General features: G+C 31.0%; 2 protein-coding genes across 4 annotated transcripts; both read left to right on the top strand.

The window, feature by feature from the left end:
• Positions 1–9,878: 9,878 nt before the first annotated feature.
• On the top strand, positions 9,879–11,899 carry LOC122586175 (cytochrome P450 CYP749A22-like). Its single transcript, XM_043758281.1, has 5 exons — positions 9,879–10,158; positions 10,225–10,451; positions 10,599–10,831; positions 10,932–11,322; positions 11,442–11,899. The coding sequence occupies exons 1-5, from the start codon at positions 9,879–9,881 to the stop codon at positions 11,868–11,870; spliced, it is 1,560 nt and encodes a 519-aa protein (XP_043614216.1). The 3' UTR covers positions 11,871–11,899.
• Positions 11,900–19,368: 7,469 nt separating this feature from the next.
• On the top strand, positions 19,369–22,803 carry LOC122578270 (cytochrome P450 CYP749A22-like). Of its 3 annotated transcripts, XM_043750200.1 has the most exons (7): positions 19,373–19,499; positions 19,779–20,105; positions 20,193–20,416; positions 20,907–21,139; positions 21,231–21,609; positions 21,698–22,128; positions 22,472–22,803. In XM_043750200.1, exons 2-6 carry the CDS (start codon positions 19,832–19,834, stop codon positions 22,124–22,126), a joined length of 1,539 nt encoding a protein of 512 aa, XP_043606135.1. In that variant the 5' UTR covers positions 19,373–19,499; positions 19,779–19,831; the 3' UTR covers positions 22,127–22,128; positions 22,472–22,803. The 3 variants fall into 3 exon arrangements, with proteins under 3 accessions (XP_043606143.1, XP_043606135.1, XP_043606130.1); XM_043750208.1 differs by having other exon boundaries at positions 19,369–20,105; positions 22,469–22,803; XM_043750195.1 differs by having other exon boundaries at positions 19,373–20,105.
• The last annotated feature ends 928 nt before the right edge of the window (positions 22,804–23,731 follow it).

Raw genomic sequence — 23,731 nt, 5'->3', positions numbered from 1 at the left:
TCCAAACCCTAATTAGACACTTGAAACCGGTTTGTAATGCTTCAAAACTAAATTTCATGCTTTATTAAACATGAAATAACATTAACGAACATAACCCACTTCAAAAGTTTAACCCATGACTCACAAAATCATCAAAACCCGTTTTTGACCCACTTTGACTTTTGCAAAAACCCTAAATCAGTCAAATTGCCTTTTTGAAGGCTTGGAACTCATTTGGAAGTATATATGAACGAAAATTAGGTACATCTACTGCAAAAATCGATTTAGAACATCCATTTTTAGTTTAGATTCGGATTTGACCTAGTTTACCCACTTTGAAACCCTAATTTCGACCCATTTCACTTTTGACCTAAAATTTCACTCAAGAACACTTGGATTTGACTAGAAACATGATTATAAACATAAAATGGTGGATTTGAAATGAGTTTTACTTACCAAAATTATCTTCAAGGAGTCAAACCTGAATTTTAGCTAGATGGAAGAATTTCTTGGACTTTGACCTTCAAATCTTTGATATGTTGTTTTAGATCATGAAGATTATTATTCTAGTTTTAATCTTGCTTAAATTTCCATAAATATGATAGAAATCTAGAGAGATGGAGATATGTGTTTGTGTGTGTTCATGGGAGAGAAGTAGAGAGAGAAAGGGAAGATAGAATGAGATGGATGGAAGGGAAATAAGTCTAAGATAAGGGGGTGTGGGGTTCCAGCACTTAGACTAATACTCTACGAATTAGTCTCATTCTGTCTATTTAGACTAATACTCTACCAATTAGTCTCATTATGTCTATTTAGACTAATACTCTACGAATTAGTCTATTTTCTGATTTCGCCACATTTAGTCTACTAGAAGCATGAGTTATACACATGAAGGATGAATCCGGAAAGAAAAGGCAAATGTTACCTGCATAATTAACGAAAGTCAATGGGTCCATCACCACGGATGTTACAATTAATCACATTGTCAAATAGGTCAAAATTCGCGAATGTTACAAGACCACTTTGCAAGAGCATGCAAAATCAATGATTTTTCTCGGACATCACCTCGATCCATGAGGATTTCAAAAGCAACAATGAAAAAGTCATTGGAATCATGGGAACAATTGAATATTTAGCGGTGAAATACCCATTGTAATTATGAGAAATCTCAATGGTGAGTTGACAACTATTACAAATCAAATGCTCTTAATGATTCTTTGTTGAGAATCATAACTACATGACCAATGGACTAAAATTATTTTTGATTTTGTTGGATCAAAAATCGTATGATTTGCTAATAACATCAATTTATTACGCAACATGGTTATCGAATACCATGCAATTATGTCAAATACTTGAAAGCAATATCATAACTAGAGTTATGTTTATTTGACATGAAGTTGGTTCAAAATTTTCCGTAGAGAATAATATGGATATCCCATTGATTACTACTACTTGTAGTTCGTAAACAATAAAGAACATGAAGTTCTTTGATGATCTTTTTGCTTATATGCAATAAAAATAACAATAAGTTATTGATTTAACTATATCATGTAGTTCAAAAGTTCTTAATGATTCTTCGTTGGGAATCATTACAATAAATTATTGTGCAACAATGTACAACTTTTGTTGGATCAAAGTTTGGTTTGATTATGAATATCCATGTGATTATGTCGAAAAATTGACATAAAATACTATGATGAATTAGCATATCAAAACTTCAAGTTTTTGAAATACTTCAATTTTCTTGAAGAATAGGATCACCAAATTGGTGTGATATAATCACGAAGATCCATTATAAAGAGCTCAATATGAGAGCACATCAAAATTCGTGACAATGGTCATAAGTATTCCATGATAATCATAAACATGTGATTCTCCTAAAGACTTGCTACAGTTAGTTGCACATGAAGTTGAAACTCGTCAAATATACGCGAGTACAACTTCACATGGATGATCATGAAGTAGCAATATGATAAAAATTTTCTAAAGCCGTTTAACGGTGTGGTATTCATTCACTAAAGTGAATGCAATTACATGTGTCATGGTCATGGAAATTCAAATCAAGGTGTTTCTTTTAAGAACACGAGATGACACTAGCAATGATCGACTTCTATATGATCAAATGAACATGAGAGTTTACTAATCATATTGTTTCTATTATGAACACGAGTTGTCACAATGAGTGACCAAATTAGTAACTAAAGAAAAACGACTATATACAATATGTCGTTATTTGACTTCAAAGACATTTATATATGTATTCAAGATTGTCATATTATCGACATATTATTGGTTCCTAAAAAGCTACTTCGATAGCTAATAGAATTTGATCAAAAAGGAACAACATATAAGAGTAATTGATACAGTTTGGTATCATAGTTGTATATGAACTATATAATGCAAAATGCACTTGAATCACATCTGGTCATAACAAAAAGTTTATGAACCATGATTTTGTTATTATTGTTTGGCATGACCGGTTAGACCATCCCGAGTCATTATGATGCAAAAGAGAATCCGTAGATTCTTCAAAGTAATGAGTTCTTAAGCTCTCAGAAAATATCAATTATTCACCAATTGCTAGCCAAGTAGGGACGAATTCCCTTATATATCTAAAGATGATACAAGAGGATGTATGTGGCCTATACATCTAATATACCATTTAGTTATTCAAAAGCGATGCATCGTCTAAATGGTCATATATCATGAATAACGCAACATGAAGTTTGCGTTAAAAATGGCTTAGCTAATAAGATTGCGAGTATTCGTAAATGGTGGTGAATTTTAAAGCGCTTATTAAGCGTCTATTGCAAATTAAATGATTATGAGAGCAAGATTTTGAATTATATGTTTGGGGAAATTCATTATACAATGTGTTCTTGCATCATGCTAACAAAATAAAATATTTCCTCCCCGTTATCTTGGATATGGTATATATCCTATGACAATGCAAAATGATGTATTTCAAAAGAGGAATATATTCAGGGGGAGAGATCAAAGAATTTATAATGATTATTGTGTGAGCTTACTAACATGAACATAAGATTCATATGGTGATTGATTCACTTGAGTTGGCAATTGACTTACCTGCTCACTAAATCAAATAAAGTCATATACATTGATTTTCAATGCTCCAATGGTGATCGTATCTCAAAATGATGACTTATATGAGTCTATGGCACACACATAAAATGATATTGATTCCAAATAAAAAGCATCGAAAAAAAATGAAAGGGGCAATAAATGTGATGGGCATATCGATGTAAAAAGACCCAAACATGTGTCTTAAAAAGACAATAGACATGATGGTTTATGAAGAAACGATGATATTTGAATAATGAGGAGATCTCTTACAAATATATATCATGTCAAGTATGGAATCGTATCGAAATAATGGAATCGAAATAAGATTGATGTCGACAACAATTATATGTGCTATATGAAGCTCAATACTATGCGTGCGAAATTCTTAAGAGCATATATGCTATGAGGTGAAAAAAAAAAACAACTGAGATACGATGGCTAAAATAGCAAGATAAGTAATGCTACCGAATATTTAAAGCCTCTTATCGTGCACGAAATTATGGACATGAAATCCATGCATAAGAATGTGTAGCATACTTTATATAAATCGGTCTTTGTACTAAAGCGAAATGAGAAATTGATATATTGAGGTATATGGCGCAAATGATGCTACGATAGATTTTCGCAAAGACCTAGATACATTTCTCCCATGGTTAATCCTATTATTGGTATATTTGAATACCGTGATATACAAATAGTTATTTGTATCTCCTTACTATCATCAGAGCCTGCAAGTGGCTTAAAGTTTCACATGGATATAAAATGTTTGGAGCATGTATCATATTTTTCATGATCAACATATATGTGAATGATTCTTATCAACAATATTGGTTATGAGATTATTGTCATTATATGGAAAAACAAGATATGTGTATTGCAATATCATCAATTACATATTGACATCATTATGTTTTAATGAGGAATAATTTTGCAAACTGGACATTCAAGGGGTAGATTTATAGATTGTTAAATAATGGATGATCCAAATTCATATTAGTGAATCTCATGAAAAGATTGATATAATACAACTTAGTGTTGTGTTATCTCGAAAATTGAGCATTTACCAAATGAGACATTTGTCCACTTATGAAACTATATTGACTAAAGGTCAAAAAGATTCAATACAAGGCTTCGAATCTACACACTAGTATTGGAAGAAACTCACAACATATTTCGGTACATGATATCAAAAGATTTCAATGTCAAAGATGGTTGAATATATTTGCTTAAGATGCCCAAGAAGAATGTGTTCATAATATTGACAAGATATATTCAATAGTATCACTTGAAGATAATGTTGTGTTTATAGATCAAGCTCAAACAACGATATAGTTAATCTTGACATATGATCAACAAGATGGTGACACAATCAATCTTCATCAAACCTGATCGGACAACTTTTGCAGATTATTGAGTCATTTGTATACAAGATCGACATTTGATATTTTGAAGACGGATATTCAAATGAGGGGGAATATTATACGCGTTGCACTCTTTTTCCCTTCACCGAGTTTTTATCCCACTGGGTTTTTCTTGGTAAGGTTTTTAATGAGGCAACAAACATCATATTTGCGTATAATAAAGTGTGAATATCCAAGGGGGAGTATTATGATTTTATATTATGGTGGATATTCACCTTTCATATTATAGCTCTTGTAAATTTCTTGAATGTTCTATATATTGCCTATAAATATAAGGCATATTGTAATCCTCATTAATAAGATGAACCTCTCTTTTCTCTCCCAATTCTTCTTCTCTTCTATCTTCATATTATAACAAAAACTAAAATACTAAAATACATTTTTCATGGCAAAATGCGTCATAACTTACTTATTTTTACAAATTATTATGAATTGTTTGGTACTCTATCAGTCTATTGTTATGAAATATTTGTAAGTCTTTAAGGTTGTTTTGGAAATATTTTTAATATAGGTGTCATCAACATTCAACATATCCTCTTTTGACCGAAATTAGGTATTATTATTGTTGTCTTCGTTCATCATTAACTTTCAACAAGCAAAGTTGGATTGATTGAAAAATCTTTTACCTGTAAAAACAAAGGATTTTGATACCAACTAAGATACACAAAAAATTATATCCTACAGTAAAAAGTTTATATGGGATTTTAATGACAAACCGCAAACGTACACAACATTTATAAAAGCTAAAGACAACGCATAGGATTGTCGTGAGCAAAATCCAAGAACAAAAGTCAAGTATTGGATTTCCTTTCAACGTAAAATGACCAAAAGTTTTTCTTAAAAAGGAGTCTTTTTATTGAAAAATTATTGAAAAGAAAGGGGGCAATCTATTTGTTTAGAAGTTCAAAAGTTTGCGAGAGCAAAAGCAGGAGCAATGTTTTGAAAATCAGACCGGACATTAAACTGGTATTATAAAATTTTACTGGTTGGATGATCAAAAAGAAGTTAGACCGGGTTTAAAAAAGATAGGCATTTATCAAAGTTATACGAAAGTTTTTTTTAATTTAAACACAACATAAGCTTAATATGTCATAGTTCTAACATCCAACATCTAAAACAAAACCAAATTTTAACACAAAATCAATAATTTAAACAAGTTCTAACACTAAAGATTTAAATTATAAACAAATTCAAATATCATCCAATTTCACTTCAAACATGAGAAATCTAGATTCTAAGGCCTCTCTTTATACATATTACTTCTTTCCCAATTCTTCCACTATTCATCAGCTTTCTCTCTCCTAGAATACCCCAAGAACACCCCCTCCTTATACTACCCACTTTTTTCATTATTCATTCATTATTTTATTATTTCATTTTTCTTTTTCATAAAACTAAACAAACATATTTTATTATAATTAAAACACATTACATTACTTAAAAATATAACATTACATCCCTAAAAACACATTAACCTGCAAATTTAAAAATAACAAAATTATATCTAGGGTGTTAAAGTGAAACATGTAAATACATAATGATTATTTCACATACAGTTAAAGTTCAGGGGTTAAAATGAAAATATGTATTAAATATAAGAGTTAATTTCATATTTACCCTCATTAAACCATACAAATATCAAATATACCCAACCTAAATATTAAAATATCAAATATACCCAAATCACTAATTTAATAATATTTATACATAAAAAAAATCAATAATAATAATTTTTTAATCATAGAATGACAATAATGTCCTTTAAAATTGTTAAAATCCTGTTTATTTTCATTTTCATAACATGCTTTTATGAATCAAAATTGTTATGATAACGCTCTCCATTATTGTTTTGTTAATTATTTCTTTTTTTTTGTTTGTTTATTTTTCTCAATGTTTAGACTTTAGATGATTCATAAGGTTTGAAATTACCCATTACGTAGTCAGTGACCTACTGTGTTTTGTCAAAAACATAATCTGCTAAGAACGTACAAGATAGTTAATTTAGTATTTTATAATGCATATTTAGTTTATAAAAGTTTGGATGCAGCCGTGTAGATTCCATGATCAGACTAATAAGAACAAGAAGTGTTTTATTAATCACATGGAGTAATTTATCGAGAAGTCTTTTTGTTAAATACTCGTATATGGCATTTCAATAGTTACACATTTTAAAATTCTTTGATATATGTAAGAGAATGTTGCAGATGCATTATCGTTGTTTCAAGTAGGGTATTGTAGTCATTATATGATTAAAAAATAATTATCATTGAAAATTTTTTATGTATAAATGTTATTAAATTAATGGTTTGGGGATATTTGATATTTTAATATTAATGTGGGGTAAATTTGATATTTTTAATGTGAGATGGGTATATTTGATATTCACATGGTATAATGAGGATAAATATGAAATTCACTCTAAATATAATAATAGGAATCAGTGTTGTCTTTTTCATTTCCCATACCCACATCACCTGCAACTTATGTACTGCCGCCTTGCCTAAACTCATTTTATTCGTTTATGTATGTAAAAAATTGTAACAGCCCATATATATATATATAGTGTATATATATATATATAATATAATAAGTGAAAAGAAAAAATAAAAAGAAAAATGTTTTTTTTATTTAGTTTTGCACCGTTCATCGTCGACTTGGACCCCACAAACCAACCAAAACGCGCGTTCAAAGTTAGAACAAACGGCAAGGACGCAGGGGTCGACGCAGACGTGCTAATATCGTCCTCCTCCGAGTGTGCGTCTGACGCGGGTATAAGGACCGGCCTAACGCCTCTCCTTATAGGATACTACTTTATCCACTTCTAACCCATTTCTAACACTATTCATCTCTTCTATACACACCGAGACACACCCCTTCTAATAACCCCACTTCTAACCCACTTCTTACACTATTCATTCATTATTTTATTATATCATTTTATTTTCACAAAATTAAAAAAACACATTAAATTAAACTCTTTTTAATAATGATAACAAATATTATACAATTTCAACAAAATCTATATAGAAATTTAAGGTCTAAAAAGTAGAAGTTTAAAATTATAATAACTATTTTGTAAATAGCTTAAACTTCAGGGCTCAAAAGTTAGATTACATTTTTTTTTGTCTTATTATCCTTCTTCTTCATATGTATATGTGTATATATATATATATATATCACACACAACACACCTGCAACTCGTTTTTTTTGTTTTAGGATTAAAAAAAATGTTTTTTTTTTAATTTGCAACGGAAACCATCAACTTGGGCCCCCACTTTCTTCTCCTTTGCCGCGTCTAAATTCGGAAGCAACTAACCAGACGACAACCAGACGCAGGTGGTGCTACTAGTATCTTGGTGTTTCACTGTGTCGGACGCGCGTGGGACGTGGCTAGAAGCCCTATAAGGAACGGCCTAAGAAGACACACCAAATACACAAAAACAAATAGAATTATAAAATAAATAAAGATGTTTATAAACTAAAAAAACATCATAGCCTGTACCTCATTCACTCATATCAAGGATTTGGACAGACATTTGATCTCTTTTCATCTCAACCTTTAAAAAACAATAAAAAAACAAAAAACAAAATAGAAAAGCCTTTATCCCCCCTTCCCTTGTATCTGTGTCACATTCCTTCCACCAGTAACAGTAACGAAACTTGAATGATATTACAGGGGTAAACAAAAACTTTTATACGGATTATAGATACAGGATATAGATATAGAGGGGTAAAAACACTTAAAAATTTTTTTTAGGGGATATCAACCCTTTTTAATCCTTCTAATGTTCCGCCTCTGCCTTCCACCTTGAAAACCAAACACAAACCATTAAAAAAAAAAAAAAAATCAACAAGTCCTAAATATCCTTAAAGCTCTCGATTAAAGATTCTCATGATTTACAAAAGATCCCATCTAACAACAAAACATCAATCAAGGATCTGCTAAAAAAAGAAAACTAATCGAATTCTATCTTACAAATCGACCCATATTTAAAAACTTAGTCAACTCACTTGTCATCTCTCAAAACCTTAATTCAACACCCATGTAGTCACGATCATACTCACGCTTTCAAAAACATAGTTTCACGATTTCACACATTGAAAAAGGGGGGTTTGACCAAGAGTTGACCGGTTCATCAGCGGTTTGGTTTGGTTCCGGTTGGACCAGCCGGTTCGAGCGGTTCAAAGTCAGGCATACGACCGTTAGGTATTGAACCGGAATTCTAAAATTACCGGTCCAACCCGCGGTCCGATCGGTTGGTCCGGCCGGTACAAAAACATTGCAGGAGAGTCAAACAAGTAATTTGTAAAAGTACTAAATCCGGGGTTTGAAAACAAGTAATGTGGTTAAGGTCCGACCTTGCCAAACTTATCAGGATGTTGTAAGAGATTTTGGCTAGTTACAAGCAAACATTAACAACCAAAATGAAAACAATTATCACATGAAGGCTGCGATTACAAAACAAAACCATGTCACATGAAAGTTACACATGAAAACAAAAGGCTAGGCATAACCAGAGTATAAGAAATTTGGCTCTTTCTTCTTATCGCACAGGATTTAGACACGCGTTTAATTATATATTGATGCACAACCCGCGTTTGTTGTTCTGTCTTTTCAAGGTACTTCATTTATACATGTTTATGTATATCTGGAATGCATCAGGATAAGGTTACCATTATAAAGACTCTGGATAGTTACATACGCGTCATGCAATCTAATAATAGTAAGATTCTCCTCCTTGTAGAAGTATATGAACGCAAACAAACTCTGGATGATCGATTAAGTATCTATTTTCTGTGATGATTCAACTTTGTACGTAATTAATAAACCAATTAATCAATGTATATATATATATATGGTTTGCACAAGACTAATTTAAGGTTACGAGCAATAGTACCCGCGCAATGTGGCGGTGAGATGGTGGGGGTGATAGGTCATAGAAGGTGATAAGTCATAGAGTGTAATAGCCAAATGCTTTAACTGTACGGGCTCCGTACTCGAATTTAAAAATTCGTCGAAAGTATATCGAATGACATCTCTAATGAAAGAACATGAAATTTTAAGAACACCCATACAATTTTTATAATTTATCTATATACGGTTCTTGAGATAAAAGATTTTGAATAAATTAGAGGAATAAAATGATTTATGAAAGAGAGAGAAAAAATGAGTGGTTGACATTTAAGGGTATTATAGGTATATTAGGTAGAGATGTTTAAATTACTGAATAAAGAAGAAGAGTAATTTAAGTACTTCAAATCATCTTTTGAGAATTTAAAAAATGGCAAAATGCTTTATAAGATAGTATAGATAATTTAATCCAAAATTTGAGAGTTTCATATATAGAGCTCATCATAGTTTATATTTCCATACTCACACACTTGGCCAAAATGGTGATATCTTTGGGAATTTTGATGATAGGAATAATGCTAAGCTCAATAGTTATATTTTCTCTGATGAAATTTTTTCATAAGTTTTGGTGGGTTCCAATGCGCATAGCCTATGTGATGAGATCGCAAGGAATAAGGGGCCCTCCTCATAGCTTCATACATGGAAATAAAAATGAGATTTCTATCATGAGAAGCAGGTCGATGAACTTGCCTATGGATATATCACATCACATATTTCCACGGATTCAACCTCATTTCGATTCTTGGTTCCAATTATATGGTTGGTGTTATATATATATATACTACATATGTCATATAAGTGTTTTAAGTGTTTATTTTGATGCAGGAAAGAATTTTGTTTATTGGGTTGGTCCTCAAGCCGAATTAGTTGTCACAGAACCAGAGTTCCTCAAGGAATGTATGAGTAACCGAGAGATTTCGATGGGGATACTAGATATAGATCCTATTTCTTTGAAGATAATTGGAGGAGGAGGTATAGTTTTATCTGAAGGTGACAAGTGGGCTAATCAACGAAAAATAGCAAATCATGCTTTCCATGCTGAAAGGTTGAAAGTAAGTTCATATAATCTGTTAAAAATTAATCAGGGGTTTAGCAATGAGTAAAAACTAGATTTAATTATCTCCTAGTTTATTTAAAGAAAGTGAAAAAAGTTACCCGGAAAACAAATTAAGTCTTCTTTCTTGTTTGTTTTGCTACAGAACATGGTTCCGGTAATGATAGAAAGTGTTGCCATTATGCTTAAACGATGGCAAGATGCCGGCGACAAAGAGGTGGATGTCCTTGACGAGTTTAGAATATTGTCATCAGACGTCATTTCTAGGACCGCCTTTGGTAGCAGCTATGAAGAGGGAAAGCAAGTTTTCCAATTGCTCAGAGACTTATTCGTATTAGTTGGCAAAAACTTTTACAAAACCCAACTTCCTGGTTTGGGGTAAAGTTAATTAGTTAATACATCTTTTTTCTTATTAAAGGATATACATACATGACTCCTTGAAATGATCATATATTATATATTTTCATATATTTATCAGCAAGGTATTCAAAAGTAAAGAAGATGTGGAATCTGACAAAATGGAAGCTACCATTCGAGATCAAATAATGCAGATTATAACAAGTAAAGAGAAAACATTAGTTTCAGGAGAGGAAGACAAATCAAGTGATGATTATCTTGGACTACTTTTAAAGGCATATCATGATGAAATGGATGGAAGTAGTTACAAGCTTTCCATACAAGATATTATTGATGACTGCAAAACTATTCACTTTGCGGCCCATCAAACGACCACTCTTTTGCTCTCGTGGGCTACTCTTCTTCTTGGAGTCCACACGGATTGGCAAGAAAAAGCACGAGACGAGGTACAGGAGGTATTTGGTGATGATCAACAAAACCTAACTTCAGAAGGGATATCAAAACTCAAGATAGTAAGCTTAGTTATTCATCTAATTAATCGATCATTACATTTTCAACTTTTATTTTTTTTAAAATGATTTTGTAAGTTTTATTTAAAACTACTTTGACATTAATTCTTCATGTTATACAGATGGGGATGATAATCAATGAGACTCTAAGACTATACCCTCCTGGAGTGTTTGTACACCGAAAAGTTTGGAGGCAAACAAAAGTTGGAAATTATGTTCTTCCTGCTAACATAAAATTGCATATACCCGTATTAGCACTTCACCATGACCCGAAAATATGGGGAGAAGATGCACATCTCTTTAAACCAGAAAGATTCTCGGAAGGGATTTCTAAAGCAACCAACAACAATCCAGGAGCTTTCCTTCCTTTTGGTTATGGACCTCGATATTGTGTGGGCTCAAATTTTGTAATGAATGAAGCTAAAATCACTCTCTCTATGATCTTACGCCGTTACAGATTTGCTCAGTCCCCAAACTATGTTCATTCACCAGTTCAAGAGGTGATGCTTCAACCAAAGTTCGGTGTCAAGATAATGATTCAACCTCTGTAATATATAGACATATATTTAAGCCTTCGATATATCTGTTCATTAACATTCAAATGGTACCCACAATTGAACAACAGAACACGGGAATCGAACATATATATGATAGAGATATATTGGCAATAACTTAATTAAGCATATATTTTGAAAGTGTGATAGTGATACATTAGGGAGTTAATGCCTAAAATGGTGTATTTGAAAAAAGTAATTACCAAAATGGTGTGTTTTAAAAAATATTTACAAAAATGGTGTTTTTCTAAAAATTATTTATCAGAATGGTGTTTTTGTAAATTTTTGATTATTTTGCCTAAAAAAAACTAGATTTTACTAAGTTTATCATCTTTAATAGACCATTAAAATTTAAAAGCTTGAAACCAAACTAATATTTAACCAATACGAGCATATGACCCGCGCGTTGCGGCGGAATTTTGTTTTAAGAGTGACAATTTGTTATATGGGTAGATATGGTAATTTAGTGTTGTAGTATATGGAGAGACATTTTTGGAACCATAAATGTGGTGGAAGGGGCTTTTTTGGAAAAAAAATATGCTTAATTTTTTAAGACATACCATAAATAAAATCTTAAAATGCTTTATAAAGGAGTATAGATATAGATATTTAAGAACTTATCATAGAAATAAATTTTAATATTTCGTGATGTAACGATAATCGATCAACGTAAAAAAGTAAAATCTAAAATACGATACAAATTAATGTATCATTCTCTTTTTAGTTCTATAGATAAGTAGTAATCTCAGATTACAACATTCTACCAAAAAATATTCAGGTAAATATATAATAAAGGGAAAAATCCATAAAAATCAATATTTTTACCAAAAATTCTTAATAGGTTCCAGATGAAAACTAAATAAGTTCCATTTAATAAAAATTTAGTGTAAAAAGGTTATTTTTTATGAATTTTTCCATATATTAAAAAAAACAAGTTAAAGAATGCAACGTAACTTCTGTTTGATTTGTAAATTAAATTTGAATAGAAGAAAAGTAAGTTAGGTTTTATTTTATATGTCTATTTCATTACAGAAATTAAATCAATATTTCAAGGAGGTTTTTAAATAAAAATTGTAAAAAGTTCCTAACATATGTTTTTGCAAGGAGGGTCCAATAACTACTTTAAAAAATTGGTTTCAAGCTTTTAAGTTTTAATGGTCTAGTAAAGATGGTAAAATAAGCAAAATTTAACTTCTAAGTAAAATAATATAAAACTTACAAAAACACCATTATGGTTAATAATTTTTTAAAAAACACCATTTTAGCAAATATTATTAAAAGTACACCATTTTGCTAATTATTTTTTCCAAACACACTATCTTGGGCATTAACTCTACATTAGGCTTAGTGTTTGTGATACATATATGTCTTAACTTTATATGGTTCATGTTAAATCTTGGTTGGTTTGCATTTCATATTTATTTATATATATTATATGTGCTTAAGAAATAAAGTGATATTTTAACTTCTATTATAGTCTGTATGTAGCTTCAATTCCATATATACATTTCATATATTGAAGGTGCTCTAATATGAATTATAAAAAGAATAGGAAAATGATTAATCAACTTAATTGGTGTGTTTAAAGATATGTCTAAAACTTTAAGAATTTGACATGTGGATTCCACTAATTCTCTTTACTAATCTTGCCTCCTGATTTTTCCACATGTCATCATCTTACAATTAGACACGTCTTTAAACACATCAATTAGGTTGATTTATCATTATTCAAAAGAATATGAGGCTTTCGTTATACACTTGATGACAAAAAGCTTTTGATATATGGGTCAATAATTGTTGATGTAATGTAAATCATACAGATGTGTAGGTGAATAACTATCCAGATATTTGGTGTGTTAGTTAAGATAGAATTTGTAGCATATGCATTTCTAGTTATAACTCAAGGATAGTAATAGCTGGGTTGTACGTTATGTATATGTAACTGTAAATGAATGTGATAAAAGTAGATAGTAAGTTTGAACTCATTTTCACGGCTTCAATTATCGTTTTTATTGTTTTCACGCTTGTTATTGATATGCTACCAGACGAGAAAGAAGAAAGAGGAAAATGAGACATTCAATTATTATTTAACGAGGGTAGTTAGACAATGCTACCAAGGCGATTTCTTTATGACCATGAAAGGACCCCGATGCTAGTTGTTTATAAAAGTTCTTGTATGAAAATACGAATAAAAACAAGTTTAAAGAATAGTTACAGTAAATCAAATGATATATAACAATGATATATATATATATATATATATAGGGGGACAATCAAATAAGAACAGATTTAAAATAAGAACGGTGAGAACACCTTAAAATCATCATTTTGATGCATTAAAAGTCCATAAAACTGACATAGTGCATAACTAATTATCATTATTTAAGTGTTTAACAACACATTGATTCATCAAAATCGAAAAAACCACGTTTTTTGTTGAATGCATCATTTTGATGAATATGCATTCAAGATGGATGCACAAAACAAAAAACATGATTATTTCGATTTTGACGGATGAATGTGTTGTTAAACACTTAAATAATGATAATTAGTTATGCACTATGTTAGTTTTATGAACTTTTAATGCATCAAAATGATGTTTTTAAGGTGTTCTCACCGTTCTTATTTTAAGAGTGTTCTTACCGGAGTGTTACCCTATATATATATATATATATATATATATAGTGAAAAGTTAGATTAAGAACCCAAAAAAAAATAAGAACTCTTGAAAACCTTTTTGATTTAATCTTAACCATTCAATATTTAATCAATGGATATAAATAACAATGGCAATATGGTAATTAAGTAGCATAATTACACCGTTTAAAAGATTAAAGGACAATCAAGGAATTTAGGATTATTATCTTTTAGAAACCGTCAATATTTATATGGATTTTACTAATTTTACTTAAATATTAACGATGCATCCTACGAAACCGTAATGGTGGTTGTGACAATTAAGCGATAAGTGCATTCACAAATTATATTTTTTTTCAATCCCATAGAATAAATAATTGTTGGTCCAATTAAACCTGTTGCAAATTGCAATTAATTAAATCATCCATCAATTTTGTTGAAATGCATTGTGGTCGAGTGGTTGTTGAAACTAATTTTTCAAGTTTCAAGCAACATTTTCAATTGCCTCAATTTTTTCTAAAAAACTTTATGAGCATATATATATATATGTAAAAACTCTAGAAATAGATTTTGTGCAAATATTTTATACAAAAACAACAAAATTAGTTGGTTGCAAAAAATTTATATAAAAACTTCATAACATTAGTTGGTGATCACATGTGCATGGAGAGTCATATGAGCATATGTATGCAAAAAATTAATACGGAAACTTCATAAGATTAGTTGGTGATCACATGAGCATGAAGAATCATATGAACACATGTATGCAAAAAATATATACGAAAACTTCATAAGATTAGTTGATGATCACATGTGCATGAAGAGTCATATGAGCACATGTATGCAAAACCTTCATAATATTAGTTGATGGTCACATGTGCATAAAGAGTCATATGAGCATATGTATGCAAAAATTTGTACATACATTTTGTACGAAAAATAAAAACAAAAACTTTATAAGATTAGTTGGTGATTATATGTGTATGAAAAGTCATATGAGCATATGTATGTAAAAGTTTTGTACATATATTTTGTGCAAAAAATTTATTAGAAAATTCATAAAATTAGTTGGTGATCACATGTGCATGAAAATTCATATGAGCATATATATACAATGTATTTTACCAATAAATGTATTATGAAATTAATTGGTGCATATGTATACAAAATGAGTAATATAAATGTTTGTTTCATGCTGTTAAAAAAATGTTTGTTTCATAACTCAGTTTTGTTTTGTTTAAAAAGATGCATGCATGTTCATTGAAATAAAATAATCTTTATATGTGTGATATAAATGAAATTGAATTGTTGCAAGAAATCTCGCGTCCGATCATAAACCGTAATTGTTGTTCTAACCGACGGAAGTATTTGATTTATTTATATCATTTAGTTAGTTAATTAGAAAAGTACAAGTTCACCCTTATTAATATTGATGGAAAAGAGTTCTTAAAAGTTATTGCTTTTTTATAGGTTCTCAAAATAACCTTTCCCTATATATTTTGAGAACTCCTAAAAAAAAAAAAACCCAAGAACCATTTTGGACCACACATTTTTTTTCTCTTTCTCTCTCTTCAATTAAATAATAAAATTCACCCAAATCATTCAAAATGTTCTAACTCATAAACCGTAAATTGTTAGACAAAACAAAAAGCATGGGTAGTCTTCAAATTTCGTCCTCTTTCATTAGAGATCCAATTTGATACACTTTTAACGACTTTTTAATTTTTGTTTTCTTTTTGGTAGTTACACATAACTTACACATGTGTAGGTTGAACTTACACATGTGTAGGTTGAACAAAAATTATGATTCGGAACGGGCTTCGCCCTTAAGGATATTCATAAACCAAAGCTAGTGAGGGTGACAGGTCATAGGGGGTGACAGGTCATAGGGGGTGACCAGTGAGGGGTGATCTACCTAACGGGCTCCGCCCTTAGCCGCTATTTCTCCGCCATGGACTGACGGGCTCCGTCCTTGGCTACCATGGCTCTGCCATGGATTGACGGGCTCCACCCTTGACCTTCATTGTTGTGTGCATATGTTTATTTACTAATTTACATGTGAAAACAATGATCTTACACATGTGTAGGATGAACCTACACATGTGTAGGATAAACGCGATGGGAAAAAAAAACGAAATTAAAAAGTTGTCAAAATTATATCGAATTGGATCTCTAATGAAAGAGGACGAAATTTTAAGACTACCCATGCTTTTTGTTTCTTCTAACGATTTATGGTTTGTGAGATAAAACATTTTAAATGATTTGGGTGAATTTTCTTATTTAATGGAAGAGAGAGAAAATATAAGAAAATGAGTGGTCCAGAATTGTTCTCGCGTTCTTTTTTATTTGTGAGTTCTCAAGTAACCCTTCCCCCCCTTCTCTCTCTCTCTCTATATATATATATATATATATTGTATACTAATAGAAAAATCAAATGTAATAAATTGAATCCAATATTCTTAAAAAATGACTTAGTTTATATTTAAAAATGAAAAATATTAAATCTTTTAAATATTAGCATAAAAATCTTTCTAAATATAGATGAATGTAATATGTGAATTTTACTTAATCTCTTTTGTTATATTACCATTTGTAAATCTACATGTCATATTAATATATATATTAAAAACAAAGTTACGGAAATGCGTGCAAAAAATAGTAACGGGCCGTTTTATTTCTTTGGGCCCATTTTTATTTTCTTGGGCCGCTTTATTTTCTTTTGGACCCATCTTATATTCTTAATTTTGGGCTTGATAAATTATGTTTTGATATTTTAAATTGCTTCCAATTTGTTTACAAAATATCACTTATTTTAATTGCATATTATTATTTTTTAAGTTTTTAACACTTTTAAAATTATCTCATCTTAGTACAAATGAACTATCACATAGTATATATACACATAACAGTAGGGTGTATGTTTTGGATATATACACCTAACCATCTCCGAAAATTTTGATTACTATACTTATTAGTTTCAATGTTATTTCGGTTGATGTTTTATTATTATGGATTTTTTTCACTTTTTATTTTCAATGATTTAAGAAATCAGCTTTAATTATGTTTTTATTATTAATTTGTTTTTTTATTTTAAATATTCTACTTTCATGCTTATTATCTTTTAGAATTTATATAATATATTAATCTGTTATAAAATTATATCGTCGATTTTTTTCTAATTTATAATTGCTTACCTATTAAAAAATCAATATCAACTCAGGTTTTGAGCTAAATAATATTTCTAAAAGCATGTAATAATTTTTATATAGTACGAAACACAATAAATATAATGTCTTCCGGGGCATCGCCCGAGTAACATTTCTCGTTATGAATTAAAATAATTAATCATTACCTCTAAAAAAAATGTTAGATGCTAGACCCAACTAGATAAAGGAAAATGATAAAAACCAAATACTTTGTGGGGTAAAAAAACCCAGGTTGAAGGAACCCAAAATATTCTTCTAGCCCAAATGATAAAAACCAACTAGTTTGTAAAGTAAAAAAAAAAAAGTGGCTTCTGCGGACTGCGATGGATTCAAACCGAATATTGACAACTATTCTAAGGCTATCTCCAATGGAAGTGTCTTTGGGCTCCCTTAGGTACCCTTAGATATCCTTTGTCGTTGAAGCTTGTCCAAAACTAAGGATTTTTTGAAGGATGCCCTTACCTAAGGGCATACCCTTACTTGTCCTTACCTAATATATTTTTGTTTTTAGTAGAGGTAAAAGGATATGTAAGGATGTTTGTATGGTTGGAGATAAAATTATAAGATTTGAAGGATTTGTAAGGATGTATAAGGATTTGTAAGGATATGATGTGGCAGCTCAAAGACGCCTAAGGGCATCCTTAGCAAGGCTATCTCCAATGGAGGCGCCCTTAGGTGCCCTTGGATATCCTTTGTCGTTTTAAGGATTTTTTGAAGGATGCCCTTACTTGTTTTTACTTAATATATTTTTGTTTTTAGTTGGAGGTAAAAGGATATGTAAGAATATGTAAGGACATGTAAGGATGTTTGTATGGTTGGAGATAAAATTATTAATTATAGGATTTGAAGGATTTATAAGAATGTATAAGGATTTGTAAGGATATGATGTGACAGCTCAAGGACGCCTAACATTGGAGATAGTCTAATGACTCATTTGCATTTTGCTTTTTATTTAACTTTTTATAAAATATTGACATGAATGTAGGACACATGTCCAGAACCGAATAGAGAATGTGCTATTCACATAGATTTACAATAGCAAAATGTTAAACAAAACCTTTTAGAGTTTTACTAAATATGCATAAAAAATTATATATTTTCATATTAAAAGTTCATCTTTGATTTTTATGGTAAGTATATAACTAATTAATGCATTTTAACGAAATCCCTTAAGGATTCGTTTAGGAAAAATCCTTTACAATAAATAGAGCTTGAATTAGCACGATACCAACACAATACGACAAAACGACAATTAGTGGTGGAAACGGTGACGAGTTTTACAAGTGATTAATGTAAAAATAATTAATTAAAAGCATATATAGTGTATATATTTTAAAACAAAAAGCTGATGACATAATTTAATTAATTAAAGATAAATGGTGATTTTATATCTAATTTTAAAAAAAAATATATTAGGTTGATTATTATTTTGATAGCAATGTTTTTTTTTTTAAAAAAAATTTTAGGGAGGGAAAATGACCATTTATCACGTATCAAACTTAATGGTTTGGCCGTTTGGTACAAAACGATAAGACTAGAACACTAAATACACGTGTAGTTTGAGGTACATATATTATCCAAGAAAACAAAACAGGTGTACACTGAATGTGATGTTTTTGGTTTGTCATGTCCTCCTCATGTTTTATCATTCAATTTCTTTTGAAAGGCTTTTAAATTTCTTTGGAAAGTCAATTGATTTGTCAGTCATCCATAATTTGTTTCTAGAATATCCGATTGGCTTCCCGCCGGTGTCCACATTCCACATACACTACACTATACTTTAGTAAGTTCTGTTCTGTTTTATTTCTAAACTTTGATTCCCTTTTAATATCCTTTTTCTTTATATTGTAAAACAAAAAAGAAAAATGTTTCTCCTGAAAACTAGGATATGATATAATTTAGGTTGCAATTTTTGGTAATCTGCAACTATGTACGTATTATTTTTTGGTACTTAATTTATGGTTAATGACTTTGATTTTGTATATGAAGTTTGCTACTAATTAATTTGATACATGAATTGTTAATTTTAATTACTTTTTAATTTGACACATTGATTGTTTAGTTAACTAAGTAAGTAGGGATCGACACACGTGATTTGAATCCTGGATTAGGAAAATGGGGACTATTTTAGGACTTTTGATATGCCTAGTATGCTTTTGGATCGTGTTAGCTCTGTTCAAGTTTTTTCGGAAATATTGGTGGGTTCCGATGCGTATAAAGTATGTAATGACATCACAAGGAATAGATGGACCTCGTTACGATTTCATCCATGGAAACACTAAGGAAATTTCCAACATGAGAAAAGAATCCATGAGTTTGCCCATGGAGATATCACATTTCACATTTCCGCGAATTCAACCTCACTTTGATTTGTGGTTTCGTGTATATGGTTAGTGTTAAACTCGAATAGTGATTTTGTCATTTGAGATATGTTCATAGATTGAAACTTGAAACTGTTGTTTTGATGATAATGCAGGAAAGAATTTTTTGTATTGGCTCGGTCCTCAACCTGCATTGGTTGTCACAGAACCGGAGCTCCTTAAGGAAATAATGAGTGACCGTGATATATTGATGGCTAAACAAGACGTGGGGCCTATTTTCAAGAAGATTTTTGGACAGGGTCTAACTTCATCTAAAGGCGATAAGTGGGCAATACAGAGAAAACTAGCAAACCAAGCTTTTCATGCCGAAAGGTTGAAAGTAAGTTCATGTTAGATAGATTATCATGGATTTTAGCTTTGATTTAAACCAAGTTCAACTCTTATTTTGTTTGATCAACGAGTTGCGCATGTTTTTTTACCAGTGCATTTGTTTCATAATTGTATATCCATGGTGATCCTTTGAAGTTGATATTGTCCCATTTTTACTAGCATAAGGAGTTGAGTTTTTTTCAAATATCATACTAAATTACATACAATTCAACTATGAAACATCTCTCGGATAACACTGCAAGTTGCATCTTTAATGCTGATAATAGCCCATGTAATTAGTTCTACTGTACCATTGTAGCCAAATAAATGAATATTAGGCGCACCTGACCCGAATAAAATTGTAGTTTACATGTAAGCACATTTATATTGATTTTGGATCTGGATAACAAGTCTAGCTCCTGAAAATGGGAAAGAAGGCTTGTTATGGAACAAAAGGAGAAATATCAGGGGGGCAATTGATTATGTTCATTTGGATGTAGAATATGGCTCCGGCTATGATTGAAAGTGTTGACATGATGCTTAAACGGTGGAAAGATACTGGGGTTAAAGAGATGGATGTCTATGAAGAGTTCAAAATACTGACATCAGAAGTCATTTCTAGGACGGCGTTTGGCAGTAGCTATGAAGAGGGGAAGCAAGTATTCCAAAAGCTCGGGGTTTTAAACCTATTAGCTGCCAAAAATTTGTACAGAGTTAGGCTTCCTGTCTATAGGTAAATTCATTTAATATGTGTTTCCAATGTATAAAGGTACTTTGGGTTGTTTAAATAAGTGAAACTGTAGTATGTTTTTTGACCTTCGCAGGAAGGTATTCAAGCATAAAGATGATGTAGAATCTGATAAACTGCATGCTGAAATTCAAGATATCATCATGCAGATGATAAGAAGCAGACAGAAGAGCGTCATTTCAGGAGATGAAGACAAATCCACAAGTGATTATCTCGGGTTACTTTTGAAGGCCCATCATGACAAGGGTGAAAATTCCAAGCTTTCCATACAGGATATAATTGATGAATGCAAAACTTTCTATGCTGTCGGCCATATTACAATCTCTCTTTTACTCTCATGGGCTACTCTTCTTTTGGGAATTCACACTGAATGGCAACAGAAAGCGCGGAAGGAGGTGCAAGAAGTATTTGGTGAACAAAACCCATCTTCAGAAGGCATAACAAGACTCAAGACAGTAAGCTTATTGATCAAACATTCTCATTTGTAGTTCCTTTATATTCTAATCTTATCTTGTAAACTCAGTGGTTAGTCGTATCATACAGATGGGCATGATAATCAACGAGACACTAAGACTATACCCTCCTGGAGTTACTATAACCCGGAAAATTCCAAGGGAAATGAAAGTTGGTAATCTGGTTCTTCCTGCAAACATAAATGTGCAAATACCAGCGTTTGCACTCCAACAAGACCCAAAGATATGGGGAGAAGATGCCCATCTCTTCAAACCAGAAAGATTTTCTGAAGGGGTCGCTAAAGCAACTAAAAACAATCCAGGAGCATTCCTTCCTTTCGGCTATGGACCCCGAAACTGTGTAGGCTCCAGTTTTGCTATAAACGAAGCTAAAATTGTCCTCTCAATGATCTTACAACGTTACAGCTTCACTCACTCCCCAAGCTATGTCCATGCACCCGTTCAAATTGTGACATTACGTCCAAAGCATGGTGTTCAAGTTATGTTACAAGCTCTCTAAAGGTCTGCTTCTTGTGCTTCTACACACTTAAGAATTGTCTGCATTCATATTGTGGGATTTACCATCTCATTTTATCTTCATAATATGGGTCCAAAAATAAATATGTGAATTTAAGAAAAAGAGGCAAAATGGATAGACATATTAGCAATCTATCCTGATATATAGTTTTGTATATTATGTATTGTTATCGTCTTTGCAAAAGTTTTATGTGCTTAATATAAACAATGTTATCTATAATGATTGCAATACAAATTACTTGCATTTGTATACTCCAAACTCTTTTTTTTTTAACATGTTATTTTAGCAACTTAAATGTGGACACTTATTCTCTATGATGAGTAGCAGGTATGCATTGGGAGGATTTTGTCAATACTTGAAGATGGAGGGCTGAAGCTACAAGGAAATAGAAGATTGAAGCTGAGGGACTAGAATGCTGTTTTCTATACTTGAGGGACTGGACTTGTTTCTTGCTGCTCTTTATATACTCAACCATATCCATCTAGGGATCTTAACATTCCCTAAATTATTTTCTGACCGTTATCTCACAATACTCTCCTGAGATGTAATCATTTAGGGGTTTGTTCAAATTAGTTTTGTGTTTATTCTAAATCTATTTTATTTCATGTATAAACTATTTCTGTTAGTATTTATCTATCAATCATATGGCTATTTTGGTATATTGTGAACTTGTGATTGAATCATCTCGTGTTAGTATCAAGTTTTATATAAAGTTTAACTAATTTTACATAACCTTCAATTAGCTTATTTTTGGCCTTAATTAGATTGTGGTAGCAAGGGAAAAACAATATTGGAAGACATATCTTTTCGAGTGAATCAAATATTGGATAACTAGCTAAATAACCAGGTTCAACCCGAGCATTTTAAGATAACTTTGCTAATCAATAATCAATAATGTTTACTAAAAGGAATAATTGCAAGTTTGTTTTATTCTTACACATAAAAAATTGATATGAAAAATAGTGAATCAAATAATGCAATAATAATTGAACACGATGGAATAAAGTATTTTAGCATTGACTATATATCATATATATGAACGAAACTGAAAATATATACGGGAATGGAAAAAAAAGTTATAACCATAATCAAGGGCGTAGCTACATAGGGGCCGGGAGGGGCGCCTGACCCCCGAAATTTTTTTTTGGAATGTAAGGGTATATTATTTTCGTGTAGAAAAATTTCGATATATACTGTTTCGACTCCCTATTTTAATTGTGAAATAGCATTAGAAAAAAAAATTAGATTCCGACCCCCCACTCAAAAATTTCTAGCTTCGTCACTGACCATAATAATGTATTTAAAGATTTAAATGGATATAGACAATTAACTTTTCATTTGCTCCATACTTTAATGTTCAAAAGAATGAAACTTTTTTATAGAAATTATTACTTAAAATCAACTATTTAGTGATTAATGTTTAAAAATAAATATGTTCGGTCCGGTTCTTGGACCGTGAACACCCCTATTTTCTAGTTATATAAAACAATATAATAATATATGAGAAAATGACCCGTACTGCAGACTTTACTTAAGTTTAGGTACTGCCACTTTAAAAAAAGGTTACAAATTAAACCTTTGAATTTG

Source organism: Erigeron canadensis, chromosome 1, assembly GCF_010389155.1.
Source record: "Erigeron canadensis isolate Cc75 chromosome 1, C_canadensis_v1, whole genome shotgun sequence".
Classification (NCBI taxonomy): Eukaryota; Viridiplantae; Streptophyta; class Magnoliopsida; order Asterales; family Asteraceae; genus Erigeron; species Erigeron canadensis.
This window is presented reverse-complemented; position numbering and strand designations above follow the sequence as displayed.